A 22,551-nucleotide genomic window follows, 5' to 3' on the forward strand; every position below is an offset into this window, starting at 1 on the left:
ATCCGTAAAGAGAACATTTGCACTGAAATGAGGATTGACACATTGTTGGATGAACCATTTGCAGAAGTGTACCCGTGGAGGCCAATCAGCTGCTGATAGTGCCTGCACACGCTGTACATGGTACGGAAACAACTGGTTCTCCCGTAGCACTCTCCATACAGTGATGTGGTCAACGTTACCTTGTACAGCAGCAACTTCTCTGATGCTGACATTAGGGTTATCGTCAACTGCACGAAGAATTGCCTCATCCATTGCAGGTGTCCTCGTCGTTCTAGGTCTTTCCCAGTCACGAGTCATAGGCTGGAATGTTCTGTGGTCCCTAAGACGCCGATCAATTGCTTCAAACAACTTCCTGTCGGGACACCTTCGTTCTGGAAATCTGTCTTGATACAAACGTACCGCACCATGGCTATTGCCCCATGTAAATCCATATATCAAATGGGCATCTGCGAACTCCACATTTGTAAACATTGCACTGACTGCAAAACCACATTCGTGATGAACACTAACCTGTTGATGCTATGTACGGATGTGCTTGATGCTAGTACTGAGTCGCATGTCAACACAAGCACCGAAGTCAACATTACCTTCCTTCAATTGGGCCAACTGGCGGTGAATTGAGGAAGTACAGTACACACTGACGAAACTAAAATGAGCTCTAACATGGAAATTAAGTGTTTCCGGACACATGTCCACATAACATCTTTTCTTTATTTTTGTGTGAGGAATGTTTCCTGAAAGTTTGGCTGTACCTTTTTGTAACACCCTGTATATACATTTTCCTGAGCATAAATTGGTGAATATCTGACATGTTACATCCAAATGACTACCACGCATCAATTCATGTTGATGTATCACACAATTGGTAAACAAATAATCATGAGCTCTACACAACTGAGACAGTACATGTCCTAACTCATGCTGAGACAGGATGTGAGTCAGATCAACTCATCCTTTCTTTTAGCCAAGTTGTGCCATAAATTTCTTATCTCCCAATCAATTCAGAACATTTTCAGTAGTTATCTGATCTATATACCTAATCTTCATCATTCTCCTATAGTACCACATTTCAAGCAATTTATTCTGTTCTTGTCAAACTGTTTATCATCCTTTTATTTTACACATGGATAAACTCCATACTTGTATGTTCTGAAAAAGACTTTAATTGTATTTTTTACCCAATACACTTTTGTTGAATATTTATGTAATTTACTGAAGCTTTTCCAAAATGTATAGATACTCAAACTCTGCTAAATATGAAGTTGCTTGACTATAATTTCTCTCTTCATTCAATGTAAATTTCTTCTCATAAAAATAATTTTTTTCAGCATTCAAAGAGGAAACTATATAATAATATATTAGACCCACCAAGCGGCGGTAGGAGAACACATGTATAAAAAAGGTTTTACATATGCAAGCTTTTGGTGCCAGTGGCTTCTTCTTCCAGCAGAAGCATTGAAGGGGAAGGAAGATTGGTGAAGGGGAAGGACTGGAGAGGTTTAGAAGGGGCAGAGTGTGGAAAAATCACCCTGAACCCCAGGTCAGGGGAGTCTTACTGGACAGGATGAGAGTGAAAGACTAATCATTGGGGGCTGCAGTGGAGGAGATTTGAAAACCTGAGAGCTTAAAGATGGAAGACAGGGTAATAAGCAAGCCAGAGATTACTGTTAAAACTTTGTGCATGAGTTAGTAAGAGTAAAAAGCTAAGTGCACTGTGTGTAACAGAGGTGGGAGAGGGATGGTGAAAAATAGAAAGATCAGAAAATGAAGCACATAGAAAACTAAGATGGAGTGAAGAAAGGAGTAGTTACCGTGAAGAAATGCAGAGATGGAAGAAATTAATATAAATTAAGGCCAGGTGTGTGGTGAAAACCAAGGATGTGGTGTAGTGCTGGTTCCCACCTGCGGAGTTGTGAGAAAGTGGTGTCTGGGGGAAGAATCCAGATGGCATGTGTGGCGAAATAGGCACTGAGGTCATGACTGTCATGTTCTGGAGCATGCTCTGCAACAGGATATTGTGAATTGCTGGTACACACCCTTTGCCCATGCCCATTCACCCTAACTGATAACTTGGTGGTAGTCATGAAAACGAGGTCACACAAAATTGAAGAGTTTACAAAAAGTGTTGGCTAATGAGAAGTGAAGGGAGAGTGTATTTGTTGGAGTAGATAACAAACTCAAATCCACTGAGATAGTAATGTAGCTGCAGTCAAGATAATGAGTATCAGGGATGGGCATAGACTTCTTATTAGATCCTGCTGTCAACCAGCAGAATTACCCTTAGACTTAACAGAAAACATCAGTTCACTGCTACATAGCCTCCCCAATCTTACTGCCATTGTCAGAAGAGAGACTAGTCTTCCAACAGCCAATTGAGATAGTTAGTTTTGTTAATGGTGCATGTGACAAGACACCCTGTGAAACATTACTAAATGCCTTCTCTGAAAGCTATCAAGATCAAATAGTTTAAAACCCTGCTATATAGGCTCTGTTGGCAACAAATAGATCTGACTTCTTTGAGAATATCCATAATGAAACTGGTTTCAGTGATCTTGAGGCAGTTGTAGCTATAATGATCACTAAAGTACAAAGGCCAGGTAAAACAAGTAAAAAAATGTATATATTCAGCAGCAATGTAGAGAAGGATAGATTGCTACTTACTGTAAGGATGACATCTTAAATGGCAGACAGGCACAATTAAAAGACACTTACACATAAGTCTTTGCCCATCATCATAAAAAGAAAGAAGAACACTCCAGCAACTCTGATCAAAATACATTCCGGTCCGAGCTTCTGGAGCTGGTGGTCATGTGTGTATGAGGTGCGCTTGCTTGTATGAATGAATGATGTGTGTTTCTTTTCCTTTTTCTGATGAAGGCTGTGGCTGAAAGCTTTTGTTTAAGTGTCTTTTCATTGTGCCTATCTACAACTTAATGTATCATCTTTACATAAGCTGCAATCTGTCTTTTCCTACGTTGTTGACAACCCAACCTGGAGTTTACATTTCAAAACACTAGATAAAAGAAGCAGTAGTGTTATATCTCAATGAGGAACTTAAAGCATTTAGCTCTGCATGCAGAAGAACTGTGGCTCAAGTTCAAAAGAATAGTTGACCGTGCACTGCCTACATATGTACCTAGTAGAACAGTTCATGTTGGGGGGGGGGGGGGGCAGGGGGGGGGGGAGACGGACCTACCATCATATGCAGTTACTGTACGGAAACCTCTAAGGAAACAGAGACTACTGTATAATAGGTGTAAAACAAACCATAGGGCTACAGATAAAGAAATGTTGAATTAAACACGTTTAGCTGTCAAGAGGGCAATGCGTAAAGCCTTCAATGGCTATTATAGCAGAATATCATCAAAAGACCTCTCACAAAACTTTAAGAAATTCTGCTCTTATGTAAATGACTGTTAGAGGTACCAGAGTCAGTATACAGACACTCATGCATGAGAAAATAATTAAAATTGAGGATAGCAAAGCCAAACTCAATCATCACAAATTCATTTACAAATGAACATTCAGGAATATTGCCCCAATTTAATTCTTATACCTTTGGTAAGACGAGTGAAATTGATACTTGTGTCAGAGGCATTGAGAAACAGTTGAATCCATTAAAACTGAATGAACCCCAGAATCTGATGTCTGACATGTCATCCTGAAAGCCATGGATCAATGCAGTCTGGTAGATCCAGTATTTCTGATAATCATTTGACTCTAACAATGGAAAATCCAGAATGGGATCATGACAAAACTATGAAAAGGATAGATTGCTACTCACCATATAGTGGAGACACTGAGTTGCAGACAGGCACAATGAAAGAACTACTAAAAACATAAGCTTTTGACCAGAAGGCCTTTTTCTGAAATATACAAAACACACACACACACACACACACACACACACACACACACATATTCATACAAACACAGCTCACACACTCATGACCACCATCTCTGGCAGCCAAGGCCATCCAGAAACAGTGGTCATGAGTGAGTGAGCTGCATTTGCATGAATGCGTGTGTATCTGTATTGTCTACTTCAGAAGAAGACCTTCTGGCCAAAAGCTTATGTGTCGAGTAGTCTTTTAGTTGTGCCTGTCTATGACTCAACATTTTCACTGTATGCTGAGTAGCAATTTGTTCTTTTCATAGTATAATCATTTGACTCAGTAACACAATACAATTATTATCAAAAGATGATTGAATGCTGTATCAAGGGAAAGTGTATTGAGTATTTCTTGGTGTGGAAAACCCAGTATGATATCTTGTATGGAGGATCTTCAACAGATGTTGAAGTAGCTATAAGAGTGCCCCACAGAAGAGTGCTGCAACCTCTGCAGTTCATGTTGTACATCAATGACCTTGCAGACAATAGTAGTAACAAACTCAGATTTTTCACAGATGATGCAGTTATCTATAATGAAATACTGCCTGAAAAGTTCTGAACAAAGATTGACTCAGATCGTTATAAATTTCAGATTTGTGAAAAAATTTGCAACCTCTTGTACGTTCCCATAAATGTAAATTTCTGTACTTCACAAAATGAAAAGTTGTAGTATCTATGACTGCAGCATCAATGAGTCACAATTGGAATCAATCCCTCCATAAAAATTCCTGGGTGTAACAATTTGTTGGGACATGAAATAAACAGATCACTTAGGCTTACGTGTGAGTTAAGCTGACAGCAGACTTCAGTTCAGTAATAGAATATTGGAAAAATGCAATCGTCTACAAAGAAGATAGCTTACGAGACACTTGTATCACCCCATCCTGGTATGTTGCTCAGGTGTGTGGGACTTGTACCAAGTATGACTAACAAGGTATATTGAGCATATATGGAGACTGGTAGCATTTATGGTCAAAGGTTTGTTTGATCCATGGGAGAGCATCACTGTGATGCTGAAGAAACTGAACAGACAGACACCTGAAGACTTAACAGATTATGCAGAAAAAGCTTACATACAAAGTTACAAGAGCCAGCTTTAAATGATGAATCTAGAAATATACTAAAACCTTCCATTTATCACTCCCATAAGGGTCATGAGGATGAGATGAGATTAAATACAGTGTACACAGAGGTGTTTAAACATTCTTCCCCTACTCCATACATAAATGGCACTCTGAGAAGCCATGATAACTTGTATAATGGGAAGTGCCCTCTGACTTGCATTTACAGTTGTTTTCAGAGTAGATATAATCTCATGAATCACTTCTAATGGAAAAGTCAAGAAATATTAATTATTACAAATAGACCTCAGGCAGGAAATAGAAAATCTTCACGTATTAAAAAACAAAGTAAAAGAGTATCTTAATAGCCACTCCTCCTACGAATGATCACAATATTTGGACTCAAGAACATAAATTCTATATACTTCTAGTCTCTGTGTGTGTGTGTGTGTGTGTGTGTTGTTGGGGCTTACGGGCACTCAACGTCGATGACATCAGCGCCCTGACACACATAAGAAACAAATGTGGACAAATTTAGTAAAATGGAAGCATACACGCAAAGAAAGCGGGGGAAAGATGAAAAATAAAACATACAAAAAATGAGAAAGGAGCATCAAGTATGCCACAGGAAATTGTCACTGACTGGCCACTTCTATAAAATATGGGCAAGCCGGTCACCCTCTGAACAAATTAAGACCCTCTCCCTAAAATCTTGATAAAAACATTGGACAAGTCACAGAACTTTAAAACTTTAACACGTTCATTTGAGTATTTCCTAAAAGAGATGGCAGATCTGCCGGCAAGTCAGCCACAGCCCGCTGGTCAGAAAATAAAACACAGTCCAATAAAGCGTGGTGCAACAGGTGTTGATGTGGTCAGCAAACAGTGGACTGTGTTACATTACATAAATGCTTCGTTTGAAGTATTAGATAAAAACAGCAACTGGGTAGTGTAAGAGAGGGAGCAGTGACTTTTCAAAGCGACTATTTATTCTTATTATACATGAACACACATAAAATAATTTATAAGCAATTCCCATAATTATCAGTGTAACAAGATTAACACTAATCATAATTTGTTACTAGTGTCACTTACAGAAGTGGCTGCTTCTGCTGCTGTTGTTGTTACTTCAGTCCAAAGATTGATTTGATGCAGCTCTCCACACTAGTCTGTCCTACTGAAGTCTCTTTATATCTGTATGATTACTGCACCCTACATCTTTTTAAACCTGCTTAATGTAGATGGTTTTTGGAGGACTTTACGGCTTGGCCAAATATAAGTGCTATGACGGGGCCGGAGTGCTACAGCAATGACCTCATGAGAACTTAAGGTAACTCAGTCTTGTGTTGCTCTGTAGTAACTAGTTTGACAGGCATCCAGCTTTCTGTCACAGGATTAGATCAGATGGATTTTCCTGCATTTAAAAGCTCCTGTGTCACAGTCTCTTTTTTTCCCTTTCTAGTGACTTAAGAGAGTGTGCTTTTCGGCTCTGATGGACCATTAGTTGTTAAATGGCTTTCCCTGCATTTAATACCTCATGTGTTGCAGTCTCTTTTTGCCTTTGCTAGTCAGTTTGGAGAGTCCGCTTTTCATCTCTGATGAATCCTATGTTATTAAATTTGCAATGCCACAGACCAGCACAATAATCAATATATTTTTCCATGCTAAAATCCTAGTTGTTTGCAAACAAGGTCAAAATAGCATTGCACTATGCATTTCTGTAGGTACTAACTGTCGGTTGTAATCACTACCAGACAGCATTTAGCAAACTGTTTTTCATGCATGGAATGAGCTGCATTTTGCATTCATGTTAGGTTTAGTATGTCTCCTATGCACAGCACCAGCCTATGTTAACATTACAAGCATCCATGTGGGCTAAACAGTTGAGTTTAAACACTTTATTCAAGGTATTTGTTATGCATGGTTTGTGCCACATTTTGTATGCATGTTAGGTTTGGTATGTTTTCTATGCACTGCACCAGCCACATTTCATATTTGTGTGTATTATGAGGATCCATGTGGACTAACCAGATGAGTTTAAATGCTTTGTTCGAACTGTTTTTCATACACATTTTGTTTTCATTTTGGGTTTAGTATGTTTTCTATGCTCAGCCATAGCTGCATTTGGTGAATGTGTTAGCATTATAAGCATCCACATGAACTAACCAGCTGAGACCAAACACTATGTTTAAATTGTTTTCATACAAGGTACGCACTGAATTCTTGCACCCACGTTAATTTCTATGAGCTCACAAGGACTGAAAATTGTATTTTGACTTTCATTTATATTGTTTTTGTATTTTCACATTGTGTAAGACTTATTTTTCATTTTTGAAGCTCTGCGATCCACGTATTTCGTTGTTATTTATTTCAAGTTGCATTTACTGTTTGGACAACAAAGAATTAACTATTAAATGTTGGATCTACAAGTTATGCTTATTGTATCTAATCATATATGGTTGCTTGTAATAGTAAGTTGAACTCAATAAATTGTCTGTGCTTTTTATTGAACCCAAGTCAACATCCCTGTAATTCCATGTTGGAACATGCATCCCCATCTCACTTTCTGTCATCACCTTGTTTAAAGTTAATATTTTTTGTGTCTGCATCAGCCACATCTCAGCCACTTAGCTATTTATATTTTCATTTTATTTTCCCTTTTAATAACTACAGCTGCACACTGCCTCTCAGGCAAGGACAGAGTCATTCAGTGTAATCTGTTTTAAGTAAGTTAAGTACTCCTTATAAACATTGGAAGTTTTGAGAGATGTACAGCAGTGTTCAAGCAACAGGTAATCCCTTTTCCATGCATTGGGACACCATGATCCAATTCTACCAGGCGGCAGCTAGCCATCAGATTTCAATGCTAGTTAGGTCAATTTCATTCAGAGTCAGATTAGAGGTCAGGTTAGTTTTCTTAAGAGTCAAGTCACAGTCAATAATATTCACTTAATTCTAAACTTAGCAGGGAAATATCTCCTGCAGCAGTTCATTTCCACAAAAGAAAATCAGGTGTATTTTGTGGAATGGACTCCTCAAGCCTTGATCTGAATCTCACTGTAAGACTGTGATATGTACTGTTAGAGCATAAATTGTGTGCCTGATAAATTTATCCTAAAACTTCATAATGACCAGTCATAATGCTTCAGGAAGAAAAGAAACAAATTTCACCTTCACACTTGACTCTAACAGAGATTACATTGTACCCTAACAGGGATCATATTGTAAATTGATAGAAAAAGAATGCTTTAGATACATGCTGACATCTTTGAAACATACAGTGGTTGGTGTTCAGAAGCTTTTGGCATAGTGTGTGTTTAATCCAAGAATAGCACCTGCAAAGCAAATGATGTTCTTCATCATAACTGTATAAAGGCACCTATATTCCATTCCATATTATGTGTATACAAACAGTCGTCACTGGTAAGCCACACTTATTGATATATTGTGGTGTGATTTATGCATAGTAATAAGTAGAGCAAACAGTGTTACATGCTATGCTTAAATCAATGACACAAAATTTGATTTCCCCAGATGTATAATGATATAGCTAGACAAATGGGAAAAAAATAATGATATGTTGCTATGAAATTGTAGCATCAAGAAACCCTTACCACATTGTACGCCATCTTTGGAGTAGTATCAGTAATTGCTCATAATTCATCCTGCAGCTGCACCTGCATCAGTGGCAGGCAGGTCAGAAGAAGTCTGAATATCAGTATCCATGCTGTGCCTTTGGCATCCTCCTTTTGCCATCCACATGAGGTCACTGATACTTGACTTGTGCATTGAATACACTGCTGTGAGCACAAGAATGTGCATAATGTTGTGAGAATTCAGGCACATATCAACAGCTCCAGGAAACCACTTTTCTGGTATTTGCAGGGCACCAATAATCCCTCCAATTGCAGAGACTAAGTCCTGTAGAAGTGATCAGTTTGAATAGTATTATCTTCTGACAGAACAAGAAGAAGAGAAACAAAGGTACACCTAGAACTTAATACAAACTGAAGGCATAAAATCAACATGACATGAATAATGCAAGAAATCTGTATACGAATGTGATAATTGTTGTAAAATATTGTGCATATTACAGTATGCAAAAATAAAAAACAAAAATAAAAATAATCTGGTCAAAATGCAGCAAAAGCTATGCACATCATGTGAACCAACTTAAATATTGAACACCAGACTGATAGAGAGAAGATGGAAAACAAGAGAGGTCATATGCAAAATTTACTTTCTAATAGATGCAGAGAAAGGCAGGACAGGTTGAGATGCTACGAAAATGTTAATTGGGCAGGAACTGTCAAGTTTTGAAAATTTTAAAAGTTGGAAGTGATGGTGCAATCAAGAAATAGTATATAATATAAAGAGTGCCTGAGGAAAAACATGTCCAATAAAGACATGAAACACATAAGTAAATAAAGAAATAAAATAAACAAAACTGATGAGAGGAAAAGTAGAAATAAACAGAATCAATGTAATTTGTAAAGTAAAAAAAGAAGGAAAAGAGATAGAATAATAATGGAAAAATAGAAACAATCCAGATATTGTATACAAAATGAGGGGAAAGATATTGTGCATAACTAGTTACTCCTGATTGGCGTACACTTTGTCACACAATATGGACAAGACTGATCACATGAAAAAGAAACAATTTTCATTGTTCCTTAGCTTGCAACAGGTTTTTGACCTTGAACTATGTCCTTGCATTGTGATAAGTCTCAACGTACTCCATCAACTCAATGGCACTGCATGAGCAGTTTACTACAGATTTTTTTGCATGCTCTAGAAAAATGCAGCAGTGAATCAACGGTGTGTGTGTGTGGGGGGGGGGGGGGGGGGGGCTGTAACTTCCCCCCCCCCCCCACTTCAAATGGGAGTTTTATTTGATCTATTGACAGAACAAGTGAATAAACTATGCTAGTGTCAAGAAATGTGGGATCAGTACTTTTGTCGGCAGAAATTTTTGCTTTTGACTGAAGCATCTTATAACTCCTGCTACATTCTGTCCTCTCCCTTCATCCCATTTTTCACTTTGCAACTCCTAATGGGGGAAAGCCTCCGGATGCATATGTAACAAATACTGCATAGCACTTTTGAACAGTAGTTGAGACTGATTGGGCCCTCAGGGCCAGCTACATCATATAGGCGAATTACAGAGTGGACAGTGTGCTGAAATTGGGGGAGGAGCACCAGATTTAAGGCGAAATCTTCGACTATAAAAAATTGGTTTTTCTGCCCCTTTACAGTGTTATTACAGTTATCCCCTGCACCTGCATAATAATATACTGTTCAAAACACGTATTGCCACCACTCCCATTACTTACTGTTTGGTTCCCCTTGAATCTAAGTCGACACACTTTGGCAGATCAGCAGGTGGTGCAAAACTTTTTTTGATCAGTTTAGTCTCCAGGTCATGCAGGCACAAGCCATGCACGGTCCTATTGAAAATGACAAACACCAGCCAACAATTCCCAAACAGCAGTCATTACGCCTTGACCAGGCTCGTCATTACAACAGTGTCTGCCGCACCCTATGAACAATCCAACATTTAAGAAAATAAAAACAATGTGATAGTCTCAATGTGAGGAGAGGCAGTATTCTAACATTCACCCTCTTTCCCTCCCTAGACAACCACCATGCCTTCATGCCTTAGCTACATCACTATGCATTGTTGCTCTGGTAATGAAAGTGAAACATGTACAGTGTAGCCAGTGATTTTTCTCCAGTTCTGTATACAGAAGTAAAGACACACAAATTTTATTTGTAGTTTCGAGGTGATATGAGTAAACCTTAGTGGTGAAGGATATGCAATTATTTTATGTCATTTTTCTCTCATAAATCTCCTAGCTCAATACTAATTGTTCTCAGTAGTTCACTGAAGAACATAAATGTAATTATATTCCCACACTTCTCAGTGAGACTTTTATGGGAAAGGGGGGCGGGGGGGGGGGGGGAGGGAGGGGGGCAGGAGCTATGGCATATCTGAAAGTATTTGCAAAAAGATGTCAGTCATTTCCAGTACAGTGGAAATACTTTTTGAGTTAAAGGAGGTCACCAAATCTCAATACAAAAGCAACAAAACAGTACCTGGACCTACACTGGAATACTCAGAACTCACTTGACTATCCGTATCAGTAGCAGACAGATCAGCCACAGGGACTCAAGCAGGAAAAAGGGAAGAAATGTTCCAGATATAATTAACAACGTTTGGTGAACAAACATTTCCTACCACTACAACAAAACAAGTAGAGGTTCAGTCAACAAAGGTGTCGGTAATCACTAAGTAACAATGTAAGTTAAACTCACACAGAAAGGCTCAAACTATCTACATATCACTTCGTATCGAAAACTAAGATGGAATAATTCTTGTAAGTTGCAAGAAAACTAGTGTTTGGATGCATGCATTTGAGCTAGGTGTAGACTGCAATAAAATCTCTCCATAATCCACTGCAGCTCGTCCTGAAATTAGGCATCATTTCAGGGTCCTCAGATCATAATTTTGTTCCACAGCAAGAGAAAGTCCACTGCTGTTGCAGTATCAGAAAAGTGAGACATATCTTATGAAATATTAGTATATAGCAAGTTGTTATGAAGTTTTTAGTTCATAACATATACTACGTTCACATTTCAGTCTGAAAATTTTAATTAATTTGACTAGTGTGGTACAGATGTATTCACTGTGTAAGATACTCAACCAGCGACATGATATTGCAGACCTGCACGTGGCCAACACATTACTACAGGCACTGATCAACAACACTTCCACAGACCAGGCACTTGTGTGAACAGCCATCACAACACTTTCAGTGGCTACCACTACAATGCCAGCCACTGCTCTGGTGTCCCTCTCTATGGACAGTGTTCACTGCAACTATCCTCTTGCTTCTACAGTGAGCAACCCACTCCTCCATGTCAGTAGACTGCACTCATTCTACAGCTGTCAAACCAACAAGCAAAGCAGCTGCTACAATTGACACTGTCCCGCATGCTCACATCGAGCCCACACACCCTCACGCCACCTTGTCTGCTGCTGACACAGACCATGCCCCTCTCCCTACCTCGCTGCATACAACAGCTTGCCTGGACTCCACACCTGCAGCTGCTAGCACAGCACCTGATGGCAGAGAATCTTCACCACCTTTGCCTTCCTATTCTACAGGTCAGTTCTCAGTTTCACAGTGCTGTATGTGATGTTTTCTGTTCTGGAGTGCCTTCTGCCTGAGTAGGCCCAGTGAGGTTCACCATTAAAGTTATTAAAAATGGTACATGTCATTAAATGGTACATGTCATACGCTACAAACTACAGGAGGACCCCCTGTCAACGCAAAAGCACGCCATCTGTCAACTAGGAAAATTCGCGCTGCAAAAGAATGCATTCAGGAACTTTTCCAACTATGAATCAAACATCCTTCTGACAGTAATTGGTCATCGTCTATTCATCTCGTCCCCAAAAAGGACTCAACCCTCAGACTTTGCAGAGACTACTGTAGACTCAATGCCCGCACCATTTTAGACAACTACCCCATTCCCCGCATTCAAGATTTTGCGTTGCAGTTACAAGATGCTCAGCATTTTAGCATCATTGACTGCCATAAGGCATATCATCAGATTCCAGTGCAGAAAGACAACATCCCTAAGATGGCCATTATAACCCCCTTTGGCTTGTTCGAGTATTGCTATATGCCTTATGGACTTAAAAATGCAGCTCATATTTGGCAACATTTTGTAGACTCATTTTGCCAGTTCCCATTTTTTTATGCTTACCTTGATGGCATTTCAATTTTCTCCACCTCTGCTAATAAACATTAGTAATATCTAAACGAAGACAAATCCCAGCTGCACCAGCCAGAAGTTGCATTTCTGGGCTACACAGTGAACTCTGAATGCATATGCTCCATGTCTGAATGCGTCACTCACATTACAAGTTTACCACCACCTGTCACTATTCGTGAGTTATGTCACTTCTTGCGCATGATCAATTTTTTCAAATGCCACATCCCTCATGCTGCATTCCTACAGTATCCTCTAACTGATGCCTTGCAAGGCAGACATATCTCAGGCGATCGCACAAAGTTATGTGGGTCCAGGACATGACTTCCATGTTCAGCAACCTAAAACCGGCCCTGGTAATAAAATCACACTACCCTATCCCAGCGCCAATGTGCCTATCTCAATCACTACAGACACTAGTGACACCATGATCAGCGCTGTGCTGCAGCAACACATTCACAAAGACTCTCAACCATTTTGTTTCTTTTCAAAAAACTATCTGCCTCTCATGTAAATGGTTGGCATTTGACAGGGAGCTACTGGCTATTTATGAAGCCACACACTATTTCTGAGAGGATAAAGAAGGTATGTGATGTCACCATTTACACAGATCACCGTCCACTGGTTGATGTGCTGCGTAACCCTGCTAGTGATCTCCCTCCACGTCACTTCAGGCATATTGATTTCATCAGCCAAATATACAACAGACATACATTTTATCAGAGGCTAGGTAACATCATAGCCAACTACATGTCATGCATTAATAACATTATGAGCCTGTTTGATCCCACAGAGCTTGCGTGACTACAAACTATTGATCTGGAGGTACAGTCGTTAGCTACTAACAGTTCTGACTCTCTCCACATTCAACCATGCCCTTTCTCTTGCACCACAAACCAATTCTGTGTGATACTTCGACTAACATACCAAGACCACTTGTACTCCTTCCCCTTCGGCAGGCCATTTTCTCTTCGCTGCACAGTCTAGCTCATCCGAGCATCAGAGTGATGGTATGCTTAGTAACTGAACATTTCATTTATCCACATATCAAGAAAGGCTGTCATGACTGTCATGAGTGGGCAAGAGCCTGTGTATCTTGTGATTGTGCCAAAGTTGGTCAAAATGCACATCCCCCTTGGTGACACTTTGAAATACCAAAGGGACACTTCAGACACATTCATATGGACCTTGTCGGCCCCCTGCTCCCTTCTAACAGCCACCATTACATTTGCCAGTCACTTACTGTATTATATGGTGGGTAGAGGCAGTTCCTTTGAACAGTACCTCAGCAGATACCATGGTTTGAGCATTCATTACCTGCTGGCCCTCCCGTTTCCGCTGTGCCCTGCATCCATAACCACAGATCAGGGCAAGCAATTCGAATCTCTGCTCTTCAAATGATTGTGTGTCCTATGAAGTGCCAAGCATTTCCATACAACAGCCTACAAAACCCAAAGTAACAGATTAGTGAAGCACTGGCTCTGCACACTAAAGGCAGCATTTATGTGCCACTCCGACTCTTAGTCTGATGCACTTCCGTGGGTACTGATAGGCATTCGCACGGCCTATAAAGGTGATTTAAAAGCCTCTCTGGCAGAGATCCTTTACTAAAAAACCCCTGGTAATCCCAGCAGAATCTGTTGAGGACACTACTTCTCTTCATGAAGAGAGGCTACCGTCCTTAGTCGAGCAAGTTTGCTCTCATATCTTGCATACACGCATACTACGACCATGAGCACATACTCACCCACCTGTCTTTTTACACAAGGAACTTGCAGACTGTGACTTTATCATGCTGCAAGATGACACCATTCACCCTGCTCTTACTCCACTGTATTCAGCACCTCACTGGGTTCTCAACCATGCTAAAAACACTATGACCATCCTGCTAAATGGTATACCTCAAATGGTCTCTCTTTGTAGAGTTAAACCAGCATGGGTTCTCACTGAACACATCTCAAATGATGAGGCCTCAATGCTTCCTCCAACTGTCAACACAACAAGTGAACCGGTTTCTGGTGATTGTTCAGCAGGCACTTCCCTCCCACCCTCCTTTATATCTTGTGAAGCCAGAGTTAGTGATCATGTCTCCCCCAGTGACAGTGATGTGTCTGATGAATTTCCCATACCCTTCTTCTCACTGCCAACACCGCACTCAACTATGACCGTATGGACCATGTTTACTGTTGACGTCTCAGCATTCTCAGTGGATAACATCTCAGTGCGACATCACAATGACTATTTGTTTGTTTTTTGCACACCTTCTCATGTATGTAAATCTAAGTATGTTACCTTCACGCTCATCCTAGCTATTCACTTACCCAAAGATTTTGTCAACAGTTCCCTTCGAGATTTTATCAACGAGGATGACATACTGTCAATTGTCATTCTATGCGACCATACACAGTCCCTCCCTTCCCCTCCTATTCAGATCCCGCGACCCTGCACCCCTACACCAACCGATGTGGATGAAAGATTATGTTGTGTCTTCTCTGATTACCTTCCCAATACAATTCCCTTCTCCTTTTACTCCTAAACCAATACACCGTGCTCCGCACTCCCGGGGGGAGACGTGGGAGGGTGGGGGTCTCTGTGGCAGTTTGATACATCGATCCATGTGATCTCTCTTTATGATGATCTCTGAACTCATTTGATGTCTGCTTTTGTTCTGTGTTGTTGCGTTTTGTGATCACAAAGTGAATAACTTATACCATTACAATGAAGTGGTGTTAAATGTTATTATTTCACCATAATATCACTACTCACCACATAGTAATACTAGTCAAAGATACTTACAAGAAATAACAAGCATTGATACTGGTAAACTAAATATTTTTGGTCAATTATGTGTGTTTCTTCGTATGCTTGTGCAGTTATACTATGTGCTCACCATTAACATACTTTGCTTGTTGAAAGCTATTTTTATATTAATGTGATGTGTGCGAGATATGTCATGTTGCAAGGCTTTATCCTTAACATTTTAAGGTTGAGGTAATGAACATAAAAGTTGTGGCAAAAGAGTGTCAGAGCATGCTGAAACACCATTCTCACATAAAAACACAATGGGCTCTACTTCAAGTACACCTATTTTTGAAACAAATTTCATCCATCAGAGAAGCATAAGCTTCCATGAAGGAATGGGAGATCTTGTAAATCAGAATGTTTTGTGGGTTATCTGTGGCTACATTATGAAGAAAAAGAGTTGTAGTGTTTTCTGCTTTGACTGCATTTGGTCTGTCCACTTAATGAACAATAGAAAGCCGCAGAAAGAGACAAATTTTCTTAAAGAAAGTTTCCGTAAATGGAAAAAAAAGAAGAAAAAAAACTACAGGAAAGTTCAAGATACATGTGAAGAGTCTTATTCATTGAGGGTCTCTCATAATTACTCAGCAACATGAAAACAGCATGCCTGTAATTGACCGAGTTGCGCGATGTCTGCTGACCAATCAGGAAAAAGCTAGAACTGCTTTACTAGTAATTTTCAGTTCACTCAGATTCCTCGGTCAAACAGGAAATGCACTGAGAGGTCATGAAATGGTCTCTGGTAACCTCATGACACTTCTCAATGAGAGGAAGAATGATATGATAGAAATGAAGATATCGCTGAAACATAGTGACACTTGGTTTGGGCCTGCAATATGAAACCAAGTACTGGAAATTATGGCTCATGTGATCCAGAAATTGTGCAGAAAATAAAAAATTCCCTCATTTATGGAACTATGGCAGGTTCAATGACGGACATGGCTGGCCAGTAGCAGTTCACTCTTTGTGTCTGTTGTCTTGACCCTTAGGTGTTCGAAATAAAAGAACTTTTTCTGGGTTTATACAGTCTGCAGGACTCCAAGCCACAAATGCTAGGACTACCATTAAAGACTTCCTTCTAAAACTAACTGGAAATAGAGTTCATACGCACCCTCTATTTTGATGGTGAAGTTAATATGCCTGGGGAGAACAAAGGTTTAAGGAAATCCTTCTTCAAGACCAGCCAAAGAGTTTATTTATTTTATTTTATTTATTTATTTAGCATCCAGTAGATCACACATGTGATATAGGATTTGTCATTTGATTACACGTAACACATAACAACACATACACATAATAAACTGACAAACATATACAAACAGCAAACAAATTACATACACATAGTACATAAGTAGTGTACAAGAACTTATTACCCAAAAAACAAAAGTACATGCTCACGATAAACAATTTTAGATAATGAACTATGCCTTATACACAAAACATGTTACGGATATACACAAAACGTATTACGAATATTTAACAGATTTTTCCTAAGTATCATAATTACATAGTTGAAAACATCATTTAATTAGTCTGAATTTTTAAAAAAATAAGTAGGCTACAGGTTTCAATCCACAGTCTGAGACAGGTATTCATTTACACTGTAGTAGCATTTTTCCATCAAGTATTTTTTTACTTCATGCTTGAAATTATTTTTGCCTTTCAATTCTTTAATTTGAGATGGAAGTGCATTTAAAAGCGTTATTCCTAAGTGGCTAACATGTTTCTGACTTCTAGTTTTTGCTACATAGGGAATGTGGAAGTCTTTACAATGCCTTGTATTGTGATCATGGTAGCTTGAGTTGATTTGGAGATCGCAGTTATTTTTACTTATCATTTCCAGGCATTTAAAAATATATATTGATGGTATTGTAAGTATCTTTAGTTGTCTGAATAAGGGTCTACAGTGAGTTTGTGGTGGGCTGTGTGTCATGATACGAATAGCTCTTTTTTGCATAATAAAAATGTCATTTAGTCTTGACCTGGTTTTTCCCCAAAAACTTATGCCATAGCATGCAACTGATTGGAAATAACTGAAATACACTGCTCTAATACATTATTTGCTGCATGCCTTGGATATTATTCTTAAGGCAAAACATGCTGAGCTAAGTTTCTGAGTAAGATATACACTGTGTTCATTCCAGTTTAAATCTTGGTCAATTCGCATTCCCAGAAACTTTGTGGTGCATACTTTTTCTATTTGTTTGCTATCCAGCATAAGGCACATATTTTCCCCTTGACACTTGCTGCCATACTGTACAAAGTTTGTTTTCTTTGTATTTAATGTCAGCTTATTTGAATAAAGCCATGACTGTATGTATGAGAGCGTTTTCTCTGCTGTAGTACACAATGATTCTTTTATATCACTAATTATGATACTCGTGTCATCTGCCAATAGTAGAATTTTGGCTGAGCTGTCTGGAGCCTGTATATCATTGATATAAATTAGAAATAACAATGGGCCCAGAATGCTGCCCTGTGGAACACCTATATCAATTTGTTTTGGTTCAGATATGAGTTTAAAATTGTGAAGATTGTTGGATGACCTCAGCTCAACAACTTGTGACCTGTTTTGCAGATAAGATTCAAACCATTTTTTAACAGTACCCCTGATGCCTATTGCTTCAAGTTACATGGTTCACAGTATCGAAGGCTTTGGATAAATCTAGATTAATTCCAACAACCTGTTTATTTGACTCCAAATTTCTTACTATTTCTGTTGTGTAGCCCAATATGGCTGTTTCTGTACTGTGCCCTGCTCGAAAGCCATGTTGACTGTTATTTATTAGTTTATGTTTTTCTAGATATTTTGTAACCCTGATTTTCATTAATTCCTCAAGTATTTTGGAGAAGCCTGGGAGGAGAGATATAGATCGGTAATTTTCTATTTTATGTCTGTCACCATTTTTGTATAGAGGTATCACTTTGGAGATTTTAAGTGTGTCCGGAAATATCCCTTCACTAAGGGACAAGTTTGCTACGTGCACTATAGGTTTGACAACACATGGAGCAATTTTCTTAATTATTGATACAGGTACAACATCCAACCCAGAGGATATTTTGGATTTCAAGCATTTAATGACTTTTAGAACTTCATGCTCATCTGTTGGCATTGCCATCATGCTGGTATTTACCATTGGAGTTGTCACTGTTGGTTGTTGCTTAAATTTACTACTTAAAGTAAGGGGAATATTTACAAAATAATTGTTTACATAGTTTGCCATGGCATCTTTTTCTATGGGAATATTTTCATTATTTTTAAGATTGATTTCCTGTTCTTTAGTTTGACCCCCAGTTTCTTTTTTTACCATTTTCCACATCATTCTGGACTTGTTACTAGCCTGCCTTATTAATCTATCATTACTTAATAATTTTGCTTTTGCTATTAATTTGCGGTAAGTCTTTTTGTATGTCCTCACATACTCAACAAACTGCTGGTCATGATAGGTTTTTAACTTTAAACTTAGTAATTTCATGGTTTCACTTGACTTTTTAATCCCGGGTGTAATCCAGGTCCCTTTGGATCCAGATGATCTATAACTCAAAAGCTTTTTTGGGAAACACATTTCAAAGTATGTCATAAAAGTGGAAGCAAATATATTGTAAGCATCATTTGTGTTTGTTTGTGTCAGGACCTCTGACCAAACTGCATTTTTTAAATTATTTTTGAACTGATTACAATTTTCAGTAGAGAAAAATCGTTTGTACTCCTTTTTATTTTCCTCCTCATTGGGAGTTGCAGTGAGATTAAAGGTTAGTGCATTATGATCTGATAATCCTATATTCACATTTGTAACTGCAACTTCATGTGTGTCCACATTTGAGAAGATGTTATCTATTAGGCTTTCACTGGAATCTGTTGTTCTAGTGGGAGCTGATATGTGGGGGAACATGTTGAAGCTTTTTAGTATGTCTAAAAACTTGTTTTTTACTGGACTCTGGACCAACAAATTAATATTAAAGTCACCACAAAGAATTATGGTAGAGTTCTCATTTGAGAAAATGTTGAGCATTTCTTCCAAATTCTTAAGAAAGACTTCAGTATCTCCAGATGGTGACCTGTATATTGCTGCAACAATTATTTTCTTCTTTAAACTATATAACTGAATGGCTACTGCCTCAAACCCCTTTTCTATGATTAATGGTTTAGCCTCGTATCTTAACTTAAATTTAAGCTTGGGATTTAGATAAATGCATACACCACCACCTTTGGCATTTTGCCTACAGTACTGACTGGCAAGTTTATATTGGCTTAAGTTTATGCTGTTTAGTTCACTGTCCCTTCGCCAATGTTCCATAACACATAAACAATCAATATGGTCACTATTTGCTGCTACCTCAAGTTCAAGGTACTTGTTTTTAAGACACTGAATGTTCAGACTCATAATTCTTAGCTGATTTGAACAATCCAACTGACCTGTGACTTTACACTCTGTTGATGCATTTTCTCTTACACTGTTACAAGATTTCATACCTTGTTGTAGATTCCTCTGCTTACAAACATTTCCCCGTTTCCCTGTTATGTGCTGTTGTTCACTGTTTTGCACCAGCAAAAATCCTGGCTTCTCAAGGGTGGCTGCCTTCTTCTGGTGTGATGACTGCTCCTATTTCCACTGCTGCTGCTGTGTGCTGTTGCAGTGAATGTCAGTGATTCTGGTTGCTTGGTTATTGATGTTGGAACTACTGCTTCTGATGTTGCTGTGACTGCTAATGATTCTCGTTGGTTGGTTTTTGATGCTGTAACTATTGCTTCTGTTGCTAGCTCTGCTGCTGCTAATGTTGGTCCAGTAGTAGGTTCCTCTGTTGCTGCTGTTTTTTGGATGGTCCATTTGCGTGCTGCTGCTGTTTGTGCTGGTGTTTCTGGTATTGGAGATTTATACCATCCCAGTTCAGTGGCTGTCGCTTTGTAATTACATTTAATTGCTTCCCTTATTAAGGTTCCTAACCTGGCCTTCCCATTTCTGTTTAGGTGAAGTTGTTACATCCACTGCAGAAATCATTGTTTGGATCTGGCACAGGAAGTTTCAAGAAGCTGTGATCCATTGGGTGATGCAATGGTAGCTGTGAAATATGTCTTGACTATAATTCTAGAATCTTCAAAAAGAAAGATGCGTGTGCAGATGTTGTGCTACCATCTGGTGTTGATGAGATGAATCCAAACCAAAAGTTCAATGACTAATTCCAATGTGTCCCACCTGATGAGCCTTTTAGAGGGAAATCTTTGACATGTTTCAGGGAAAACTATGAGCAAGTCCACAAAACGGTGACTGAAATAGTGAATGTACTGAGCTCAGTTAGAGATGAAAGAAGTTCAGACCTGCGAGGCTATGTGAAGTGGCTCAAAAAGTTTGAAACTATATTTATATAACAGTTTGGACGGTGTGAGGAACCAGCCAGATCCCTACAGAATCGAAGGTTCTAAAAGTAGCTCTTGCAAATTGTAGAACTACGGAAGCATTTAATATGTTGTAAGAGAAATCCAGAGATTATTCTAAAAATCTAAATATGAATGACCCAAATATCCCATGTCTTAGAAAAATACCAGCAAAACTGCAACACATAGAAATTCCATCTGTTCCCAAAGAATTGTCTCAAGAACGTAAATTCAGTAAAGATTTGTTTTAAATTCTTGCAGCTGATTCTTGGGGGTAGTGTGAGGATTGAATCACCTGCAAAGGAGTGCCTCACTTGTCACTCATTATTATCCTGCACTGGAACGACTGAACCATAATCTTTGCCAGGCTTTAGTTATCTATCATCATGCCCAGAAATGAAGGAAATCCTATCCAAGATAATTGCCATCCCCATAAAGTGGCATTCCATTCCTCACACAACTTATTCAACACCCTGTTCTGTCCCTTTGCCACCCCCTACCCCATTGCCATAGGGACCATAACCAGAGAAAGGTTCAAGACCTTTTCAATCCACCCACCCAGCACTACCTAAAATATAAAATGTCAAAACAAAAACACCTTCAGCTGTCTATATTTCAAATTTTATTCTATTTTTGTGATAAGTTTTGGCATTTCACTATGCCATCTCCAGGCCTCTCGACCAATGTGTAGGAAGAATACAATCTCACATGCAGTCAAAATAGAGGCCAACATTCAGTAATTGGTATCCATAGACTTCTTTATTACCAAAGCAATCCCTTCCTTCAGTGTGTTGTTGCAGGTCTTTCTGTGGGTGTAAACTCAGTTTCCATGTTGAGGGATTTGGTGAGGCAAGGTTTGAGGTTAAGAAAGATGAACAGGGAGCAGGCTTTTCTGAGGTGGCATTGTGTATGCTGCTTTATTTACTAGAGGGCAAGAATTTCAATGTGAGAGAAGAGATGCAGGAATTTGAGATTGCAGAGCAGGAGAATTTTGCAAATGGAGAAGAGGTATTCAAGGAGGTTTGGGCCTGCAGGACTAGGTTGGTGAGGACTATGGACTGGCAAAATTTGAACAGATGGAAGCCATTGTGAAAGGAGTGATTGCAGCTAGGAATGGGTCATTTGATGGGAAGTATAACTGGGGGGATTCGATGAGCTAGGCGACAATGCAAGAGCAGAATGTGAGACCAGGTTCTGGATAGGGATAGGGAAACTTTTCTGTATTGGCACAGGTGGAAGAAGCAAGGATCCATGGTGGAGGATAAAAATGCATAAAAATACATAAATTATGTAAGGATACATGTGAAAAATAGGAAAAATTTGTGGGAAAAATCATAAAAAGAAGGGAACAGATGAAGTGTGGGATAAAAAGATGAAACCCGAGGGAGTAAAACCAGTAGTGAAAGTCAAACATGAACTAAAATTGATGTGAAAACACAATGACATCAAAGAAATAATAAATTAAAAGACAATAACATGGGGTGTATGGGGGGAGGGGGGGGGGCATTATGTGTGAAGAGGAAGTGAATGGATTAGGTGAAGTTAGTATGTGTAAGTTGAAATAAGAGAAAAGAAAGAGAGATGGTTGGGGGTGTGTATTAGGTCGAAGTCCAACACGTTTGCGAAAATATGTTAGAGTGAGG

The 22,551-nt window shown here is 39.0% G+C and overlaps 1 protein-coding gene and 1 long non-coding RNA gene across 5 annotated transcripts in view; one reads left to right on the forward strand and one right to left on the reverse strand.

Moving 5' to 3' along the window:
- Positions 1 to 22,551, forward strand: part of LOC126196198 (uncharacterized) — a 91,176-nt gene that overhangs the window by 17,036 nt on the left and 51,589 nt on the right. The window lies entirely within an intron of this gene.
- The window catches only part of LOC126196166 (progestin and adipoQ receptor family member 4), a 223,889-nt gene that overhangs the window by 6,086 nt on the left and 195,252 nt on the right, over positions 1 to 22,551 (reverse strand). The window contains exon 5 of the mRNA XM_049934546.1: positions 8,568 to 8,874. Within this exon, the coding sequence (XP_049790503.1) occupies positions 8,614 to 8,874 (261 nt within the window). The 3' untranslated portion in view covers positions 8,568 to 8,613. The remainder of the gene's footprint in view (positions 1 to 8,567; positions 8,875 to 22,551) is intronic.

Source organism: Schistocerca nitens, chromosome 1 (genome assembly GCF_023898315.1).
Source record: "Schistocerca nitens isolate TAMUIC-IGC-003100 chromosome 1, iqSchNite1.1, whole genome shotgun sequence".
Lineage (NCBI taxonomy): Eukaryota > Metazoa > Arthropoda > Insecta > Orthoptera > Acrididae > Schistocerca > Schistocerca nitens.